The following is a 10157-nucleotide window of genomic DNA, read 5'->3' as shown; positions in this document are numbered from 1 at the left end:
GGTGAAGATTACTTTTATACATATTCACCAGTAACAAAAGTTGCTACCATACGCGTACTCTTTGCTTTAGCCTCTTTACACACGTTAATAGTCCACAAAATGGATGTGAAAACAACATTTCTAAATGGTGATTTAGAAGAAGAAATATATATGGAACAACCTCCTGGATGCATTGGCGAGCTGTCGTAGGCTCCCAAATTAAACCTTAAAAACGTAGTAATGAGAGTAAGGATCGTTCCCACGAGGAGTAACTAGTTTGATTTATGAGTTCAAATTAAAGAGGGGGCTTTGGTATGAAATTAACATTCAAAATAAGTAAATAAATAAATAAATAAATAAATAAATAAATAAGAATAGAAAAGATGATAATCAAGCCAAAGTTTACGAAAAAAATCAAATGAATTTTCAACACTTGGTCTAAGAAAATATTCACCACCCGATCTTAATTACTGTTCATTGACTACAAGACAAATTCACTTGCATTTGAGCATTCATTGTGGAATTTATTCCTGTTTTTCCTTAGTCATAGGTAATCAAACACAAGCGGTATTAACTACCCCTAACCATCAAATAACACAAGACAAGCGCTTATATTTAACTTGATAGCAGCATTAAAACGAGAAAAACCAACAAAACTAAACAACATAAACACAAGCGGTTATGTTAAATTTAGATTAATATTCTTCCTATGATTAAATTAACACTAAGCCGTGATAAAATTAATCATAGTTGCTACTTAGAGAAAAGAAAATCAATTATAAGAATCACTTTCTAATCTAGCTATGAATTGAATAAGATAATTAACTAGCTGGCATCCTAGTCATTAAATGAAACAACCAATTAAGAAAATAATACAGAAGAATATTAAATACTCATTGCAGATAAATTAAAACAGAATTTTGTCTCTTAGTATAGAGAACCGGGGTTCACATAATCTTGACCAAGTTTAAGAATTAGCCTCGCAGGGCCATGAACCAGAAACTTAACAGGAAAAGAAAAAAATTGTAAACTGTAGAAAAATATAAAATAAAACAGATAGTCTGCTTCCCAAACAACAGGAACTCACCCCTATTTATACACTTCTAACTTCAACAAAAATCTCTTAAATTAAGGAAAATAATTAATCTGAAAATTAATATGAACCTCTCAAAAATAAACCCAAATATATGAAATTATCTTTGCCATCCGTTTCCCTGTTGACCGACCAAATCTTCAAAGTTTGCCGTCGACATTTGTGCTGCAGTTGCCGAAGAAGTCTTCGGTCTTCCTCCTCGTACGTACGCTGCTCAGGAAACAATTAACAAACTAAACATTTTAAATTTCTTTTGTTTGTTTTGTTTATTTAGCAATTAGGTTATATAGTTTGGGCTTAATTAATTAAACAAATAAGGAATGGGCCATGTTGTTATTATAGGCTTAAGCTTAAAATAAAATTAAAGAATTGGGTTAAAACCTTGTTGGACTTAAAACTCATTATTAACTAGATAAAATATTTATTTAGCTTATTGATTACTAAACTTTAAAAATAAATAATTATTATATAATAATAAATAATTAATACAAAAATATTATAAAGATGTACATAAAATAAAGATATAAAATATGTCTATCATGCATAGAACTCAGCTAGGAAGGAAAGGTATGTAGACTTAAGAAATCTCTTTACGGCTTAAAACAAGCCCCCAAGCAGTGGTGTGAAAAGTTTCATAAAACTTTATTAGACTTGGGTTACTCGGCTAACCGGTCGGATGCCTGCTTATACACTAAAGAGATAGAGTTTAAAGTTATGATTATATGCCTCTATGTAGATGATATGCTTATTTTTGGCTCAAATATTGAAACAATAAATGAGGCTAAGAGATCACTCTGTGAGAAATTTGATATGAAGGATCTGGGGGAAGCCGATGTGATACTCGGGATAAAAGTTACTAAAACTTAGAAAGGGTATCTTCTATCCCAAAGTCACTATACGGAAAAACTTCTAAAGAAGTTCGACAGTTATGATGTAACCCCGGCCAAAACCCCGTATGATCCTAGTATCAAACTATCAAAGAATACTGAGGCTAGTGTGTCTCAAGAAAAATATGCAAAGATAATTGGGAGTCTAATGTTCCTAATGAACTATACTAGACCTGATATTGCATTTGCAGTAAACAAGCTCAGTCGCTACACACACAACCCAAGTGCTCCACATTGGGAGGCACTGAGACGAGTACTTCGGTACCTTAGAGGCACTGTAGATTGGGGACTCAACTATACAGGATACCCAGCTGTGATGGAAGGGTTCTGTGATGCAAATTGGGTAAATGACAGTGCTGATGTAAACTCGACCAGCGGATATGTGTTTACCATGTGTGGTGCCGCTGTATCGTGGAAATCAACTAAACAATCATGTATTGCTAGATCAACCATGGAAGCAGAGTTCATAGCATTAGATCAAGCAAGCCAAGAGGCCGAATGGCTAAGAAATTTACTGGCAGACGTGCCATTGTGGGGGAGTCCAACTCCTGCTGTGCCTATATATTGTGACTCACAGACCGCGATCTGTGTTGCACAAAACAGTGTCTACAATGGGAAAAGAAGACACATAAGAGTAAGACATGAGTCTGTAAGACAGCTAATGTTGAACGGGGTGATCACAATGGAGTTTGTGAGATCTGAGAGGAATATAGCAGATCCTCTCACAAAAGGCCTAAATCGAAAGGCCATCCTAGAAACTTCAAGGGAGATGGGACTAAATCCCAACGAGGTAAGGAATTCATGATAGACAACACTTCTGTGGTCAAACGAAGTCATGGAAAGACTTACACTTATATTATGAGTATATACTCTGTAGCCTGAATGGGTGGTCTATGTCGAGATAGACTTGACAACGTTAAAGTCTGCACTGAGGTAGACTAAACAGGGAATTTTGAGGTCAAAGTATTTGACTGTGCAAAGCTTGAGTTAAACTGCACATTTAAGTTCAAAATTTAGCTAACCGGAGAGTTCAAGAAGCAATTCACTCACGGGTAGTAAATTACTTAATTATGCTGCATGTCAGTTCAAGTCTCTGACCCTGACATAAAGTTAGCTCTTGCAATTGATTAGCTTAGATGTCCTTCTATTCAGCCTTTACCTTCAAATGTGTGGGGGATTGTTGGGAAACATTTAATAGCTAAAGGCTTTTGATTTGCTCTCAATAATGCTCCCTAATTTTATGGATGTGTTTGGTGACCTTGTCCACATAGCTCAACAAACCAGACACATGTCTTCTTGTGGTGGCATGAACGTGGATTCATGATCCATCTCTTTCTAGCTTTTGTGGCTGATTAAGGAAGAGGTTGTTATGTTTACAGTATATAAACCACCCTTTCCTTTGCTGAGAACACACCAAAAACATTGCATGCATTGTCTTTCACTTTCATGCTTATTATATACTTCCTTTCACGTTGCATTTCCTATTCTGAGCTAACAAACATACGAAGCAGGTTGTAACCTGCTACTCAGCTTGTGTGTGCCTGTCGAAAGCATAGATTACCCTGGTCTAAATGCTTTTAAGGTAATGTTCCAAACACGACACACATTTCCTGCTCTCATTCACACCTAAATCTCTCTCAACACATAGCCTATATTAAATTTGTACGCAACAGAGGTTTGTCACCTTCGTTTGCATCGTACATACACGAGCTAAAAACCATACACGTACATATATGTATACAAGTATATATGTCACATACATATGTATGTATACACACATACATATGTATATGTATACATAGACACATATGTATATGTATACATATGTGTATACATATACATATGTATGTATGTATACATATATATATATATATATATATATATACACACACACATATACATATGTGTGTGTGTGTGTGTATATATATATATATATATATATATATATATATATATATATATATATATATGGGTTCCTGTGCGGTTGGCCTTCTCAGGTGCAGTTGCTTAAGCACGTGATTTTTCTTTTTACGGTGTGTGGTTTTCCTTCTTAAGCTCCGTAGTTTGTGTGCTTACGGTGCGTCAGTGTTGAAACTTAAGGTGTGCCAACCTAAAGTTTTAGGTGCGTGATTTTTCTTCTTAAGGTGCGTTGTTTTTCTTCTTATGGTGTGTGATTTGTATGCTTAAAGTACGTCACTGTTGAAACTTAAGGTGTCACATTTTAAATCTTTAGGTGTGTGATTTGTGTTCTTAAGGTGCTTTGTTTGTGTGTTTAAGGTGCGTGGTTTGTGTTTTTTAAGATGTTTTGTTTGTGTGCTTAAGGTGTGTGGTTTGTGTATTTAAGGTGCGCCATTTTAATTCTTAAGGTGTGTAACTACACGGGAAGTTATACCCGCACCTAAACCCTTCATATATATATACACACACACATACACACACACACACACGCATGCACGCACACACACACACACACAGAGTATTTGTTCAAAAAGTTTAATGTGTTTGGTTTAAAATGGTATTATTTGTTAACTTAGAGGTTAGGGGTTCGATTCCTAAACTATACAAAAATTTAAAAAATTTAACAATATAAATTTAAAAGTAAATTAACGGTCATTAGCCCGCCCTAACACGGGTTGGGTTTGGATTTTTTCAGCCCATGTAAAACCGGGCCGGGCCGTTTCTAGTTGAACCTGAGACGGGCCAGCTTGTATGGGTTGGGCTGGCCCGTTTTGACAGCTCTACTCATCATCTTCGACTGGAGATAAAGAAAACGTTTCGGCTCTAGCGTGGAGATGAAGACTAGGGTGGTGGTGGGTTTTTCCTTTTTTTTTTTAGAATATTTTATTTAAAATTATTAAAATAAATTAAAAATAACAATTTTGTTGGTCTCGATTAGATAGTGGAGTGAGTCTAGATAGGGGGGGGGGGTGAATAGACTCGGTAAGGTTTTGAAAATTTTCGTCCCAAATCAATACCCTTTCTCAAGAGAGGAGAGTAAGGATTCGGTCATAGTGTTGTTTGCAGCGGAAATATTGAAATTCTTTTATTTTAACTTTGCACGATTGATCTTGAGTAAAATATTATGGCTTGGTCGAAGAGATAAGATGTAAGATGTATATAAAGTGAGTAAGTAAAAGAGAGAGAGAGAGAGAGAGAGAGAGAGTTTATAGTGGTTCAACTATTAACGAAGCTTAATCCACTCTTTTTTCACAATTCGCGAAGGAATGCATTAAATTCTCGTTTAGTACAATAACACCACCAAGTCTACTTCCTTGATCACGAAGCCGAACATCAAACTTTCACCACAGGTTTTTCAACTCTCTGAGTTTACTCCGCCTTTTTCTACTTCACCAAGTAGATCGAAAGTGTTGATAGAAGAAATGAGTTCTTCTTTTATCCAACTGAAATCTTTGCTAGAAAAGTCTGAATTCGAATGTTGATGCAGCTCAAGATTTCTTTTAGTTCTAGATATGAACTTTGAAGCTTTTCTCTCTTTTCAACACTGATCACTTGCAACTTGTAAACTTAATCTTTTTGAGAACTTGTAAATTCTTAGAATGACCAACACCTCCTTCTGAATGGGAATGGGGTATTTATAGGTGAGGAAATATGTCCTGTTGGAGGGAAGACAAAATTTCAAACCACTTTTGATCAATGTGTAATAACCATTGGGTATTGAGCCCATGTGGGTGTCAGTACTTTCTAACCATTTTAACCTTAATGTATGCAGACATTTTGTCTTATAGTTCTACACAAAAAGACATGTCATTTAATGAAAGTTGACTTTGGGATCTGTTCGTAGGATTCGGTTTGTCCAAGACAAATCATCCCACACTTTATGGCTTCGGATTGTAAGTCGCTTAGAGAATGTTTCTGGCTTGTCCAATCGAATCGTGTAATGACTCGTGCCTTTGATGCTCAACTACGAATGATTAATTTTATCATTCACCCCATAACTCCTTGAACTATCGTTCTTTATCATTCGACCTTGATAAATTTCAAGAGGTAGACCCTTCCGTGTTTCGGCCTTTTGATAACCTCTTGGCCTTAGTCTTCTGATCTTCATGTCTAAGTTTCCGGTCTTCATGATTTGTCCTTGGTACATAATCAATGAGAACCATCAACTCGGGTTAAATGAAGAATGACGAGTTGATATCCACGAATACATGCTGACCACCCTCCTGGATAACGATTCGACTATCGATTCGTTCTACTTAAACACTCGTCTTAACAGATGAATATGGGGGGTCTAAACTTCTAAGTTTGGTATCATCAAAATCTAAGTACAAGGGGTTCCTAACAATTTCCCCCATTTGGACTTGCTTGAAAACAAGCACATACGCCTACCGCAAATAATATGTTTGGACGGTTCGCTGTCAAGTATAATAGTGAACCAATAATGCCTCTGTATTTGGTTTGATCTACCTCCTTTCCTTCGTTGTCGATGTCCATTCGCAACGAGGTGTTCATTGGAATCTTCACCGAGGATTTCCCATCAATCCCAAACTTCTTGATGAGATCCTTAGTTTTTTAGCTTGATTAATAAAGATCCCTTCTGGACCTTGCTTAGCTTGTAGTCCAAGGAAGTCATTTAGTTCTATTATCAATAACTAGTAGTTGCAGCTATGCGATGCACGGCAATGTATGTAATAAATGGAATATCGAATAAGAAATTAAAAATAAATTTCTTACTAAAAGAACAAAAAAAAAAGTGTAAAGGAAAAACGTTGAACTTTATTTAGACATTATTAAAAATTTCTTTATACACAACATTTGTAGTTGTATTTTGGAATGGTACATTTTCACCAGCAATCAAAATTTTTAATCCCCTTGGACTGCTTACTCTGGAGACCTCCAGGTACATTTGACCATGGTTGAACACATGCTTCTTCAATAACAAACCCACGTTTGTAAGTGTTTGTCCTTGACTCTTATTTATTGTCATGGCATAAGATAGCATCAACGGAAATTGTTTCCTTTGAAATTTAAATGGCAATATGATATCTGAAGGTGTTAATGACATCCTGGGAATTAAAACCTTTGCTCCTGCATTCATTCCACACATGATCTGACCTTCCAACACATGATCCGCCAACCTTGTAAGAATAAGTCTCATACCATTACACAATCCTAAACTGTGGTCAATATTTCTTAATAGCATAACTGGTGATTGAACTTTTAAAGTAAGAGAATGATTTGGTACTCCAGAACAGCGCAAACCATTTAAAAACTCAGGAGTGTGCAAATCTGATAACATATCCCCGTTGGAGTTTGACTTGCATTCAGAATCACACCTTAGATAAGTTTTACCTTCACCCGAATTATGATCATTCATGAACTGATTGATGCTATCCACGACGTCAAGAGTTGGAGCCAAAATAGCACTATGCTGTAGATCTGTAGTATCATTGTTACCACTTCGAAATCTAGGGAAAGTACTTTCAACAATGGTAGCAATTGGGTCACCATTAGTTTCAAGTAAAAACTGATTTGGAATGGTGATTTCAAAGTCTCTGTCTCTGGAATTACCAAGAACTCCATCACCAATTTGAGCTATCTAATTTGCAAAGTCTTCCACCTGTTGAACTTCAATATTTGACTGTATTTGTCTTAGCAATAGGTTTTGAGTTAGCCTAAACACTTTACATGATCTCCAGAGATATGAAGAATTTATACTCGCAGCAACAATGTCTTGCCTTGTTCCCTTAGGTAATACTGGTAATATTTGCCTGAAATCTCCCCCAAAAACAACAGTTTTCCCACCAAAGGTCGTATCTAAACTATTTGAATTCTTACACCTTAACAAATCTCTCATAGTTCTATCTAAAGCTTCAAAACAATGTTTGTGCATCATAGGTGCTTCATCCCATATGATCAATTTGCAACGAATAATTAACTCTGCTAAAAGAGTACCTTGACTTATGTTGCAAGTTAAATCTTCATGAATCGAAATAGGTATTGCAAACCTCGAATACGCAGTTCGTCCGCCTGGTAATAAAAGAGATACTATACCGCTTGAAGCAACATTTAAAACAATCGCACCCTTAGACCTTAAACCTAAAAACAATGCATTCCACAAAATAGTCTTACCAGTTCCACCATAACCATATACAAAGAACAACCCTCCACTGTTATTCTCGATATCATCAATAATCTCATCATATATCTCCCTTTGCTCTTTATTTAGTTGTTTAACTAGCAGCTGGTTCTCAAACTTCATACTATCGCAATCATATGCCAATTCCTCTTGTATCAATCGATTTGTTACCACGGTGTACATGTTAATATTTGGTGTTGGCATAGGAGCAAAGTCACTCAAACTCTTACCCATAGCAGATAAGATCTTCTCAATCTCAATTAAGGCAAAATTTCTTTTGTCGCTATTGTTTAGCACCAAATCTGCGAATATGAAATTTTATTACCCAAAATTATTTTATTAATTTTGTTTTGTGAACTTGCATATTCAAAATGATATAAAAGAAGCGATTATAGTACCTGGTTTTTGCGAAGTCTTTCTTAGATGATATTCGGCATCTTCAGACAAATGTTCCCAAATTGTTTCCCAAACAATCTCTGGTGTTCCGATTGAGTTAGTCATTAACAATGTCACAAACAATCTCCTTAGATTAGATGTTGATGCTCATTGCCTTGTTTCTTCAATTGCATCAACATATTCTTTATTATCATCAACTAAGCCTCGAGCATAACACGTATCTCGAAAATTTAGGAATTCTACTCCATCAACGGTCTTTATATCTGCAAAACAGGTTGGGCATCGAACTTGATTCAACAAACATCTCAAGTAGAAAATTTTATCCGTACCAGGTGGTACATAGAAAGTACGACCTATTGCAAAACCTCTTTGCCTTGGTTTCCATTTCCTAACATCTTTCTTCCAAACAAATTTAGTTGGCATTTCAGCATAAGTCAGCTTCCTTGCGTCTACAAAATTCTTATTAGCTTCAAACCACTCCATAAAGATGCTTTGTGCAATGGTTGGACGATTTACTATATTATCAACAACATCATCATCTTCAAATATAACACTTTGCTGATTGGGCAAATGGAAACTTAATTAGCCGCTCAACAGAAGGAGACCTTAACTGTATATCAAAGCTAAACAGTCTCCAAGAAGCTTCACATGGAGATATGTATCTACAGTCGTAGAACATATTTATTTCATCAATAACCTTTGTACTTTCTTCTTCATCACTTGTTTTGTAGAATTCAGCTGTAACACGATCATGATCCTTGTTGACATATTTGAACAGGTACTTGATTGACCGGGATTGATTGCACCATTCTACATTGATATGAGCTTTGTACTTCAACAATAAATGTCTATTGTGCGGTACCACATACTTGTTGTCTAATGTAATCCCGTTTTTCATAATCGTCATACCATTATCTCTCCTTGTATAGATAGGGTAGCCATCCTCATCAAATGTAAAACAATTCACAAATTTCTTCGGGAAATGTTTTGAACAACTACCATTAACCATACAGGGAGAAGACGTTCTAGATGCTCCACATGGGCTATGAATCATAAATTCCTCAACTGCATTGAAATAGGTTGGGTCGCTACTTTTATCTGGTATTTCTGCTGAAATTATATAATCTATAGATCAAAGCCGTTCTTCATACTGAAACTTGTCTAGGAATAGTAAAATGTGTGCATGAGGGAGACCTCTCTTCTGAAACTCAATGGTATATATGACTGTGACATGGAAGAAATGAATTATAAATAATTATATAGATTAAAAAAAAGTGGGTAACAAAAAAAAGAAGAATTACCTCCAACAACTGTTCCGAATAATTTGTTTTTCCGACACTCGGTGATCAAAGCATCCAACTTGATCTTGAATATTTTACATATGACATCAGGACGGTCAGCAGGTTTCAAGTTATTGTGCTTTAGGAACCTTTGAACCTCTGGCCATTTAGTGTTGCAAGTGAATGTAATAAAAAGATTTGGATAACCAATCCATCTACATATGGCCATAGCATCTTGATAATTCTGTATCATATACCTCGCCCCGCCAGTAAAACTTGAAGGTAAGATAATTCTTCGACCTTGGGTTGAAGGGTCAACCTCTCCATGTGTCAAAGCATCAGTTAAACTGCCATAACTTTGACAACGTAAGCTTTTTTGGTGTGTCTTAATATAAATGAGGCGGCCTGCTTCAACCATTGTATAG

The 10157-nt window shown here is 35.9% G+C and overlaps 1 protein-coding gene across 1 annotated transcript; it reads right to left on the bottom strand.

Moving 5' to 3' along the window:
- Positions 1-6697: 6697 nt before the first annotated feature.
- On the bottom strand, positions 6698-8557 carry LOC115995993 (ATP-dependent DNA helicase pif1-like). The gene is made up of 3 exons (XM_031235135.1): positions 8455-8557; positions 7676-8358; positions 6698-7516 (listed from the first exon to the last, which is right to left on the bottom strand). The coding sequence occupies exons 1-3, from the start codon at positions 8555-8557 to the stop codon at positions 6698-6700; spliced, it is 1605 nt and encodes a 534-aa protein (XP_031090995.1).
- Positions 8558-10157: the final 1600 nt, after the last annotated feature.

This window comes from Ipomoea triloba, chromosome 11 (assembly GCF_003576645.1).
Source record: "Ipomoea triloba cultivar NCNSP0323 chromosome 11, ASM357664v1".
NCBI classification, from domain to species: Eukaryota; Viridiplantae; Streptophyta; class Magnoliopsida; order Solanales; family Convolvulaceae; genus Ipomoea; species Ipomoea triloba.
Note: the sequence above shows the minus strand (reverse complement) of the source record. Positions and strands in the feature narration are given on the sequence as shown.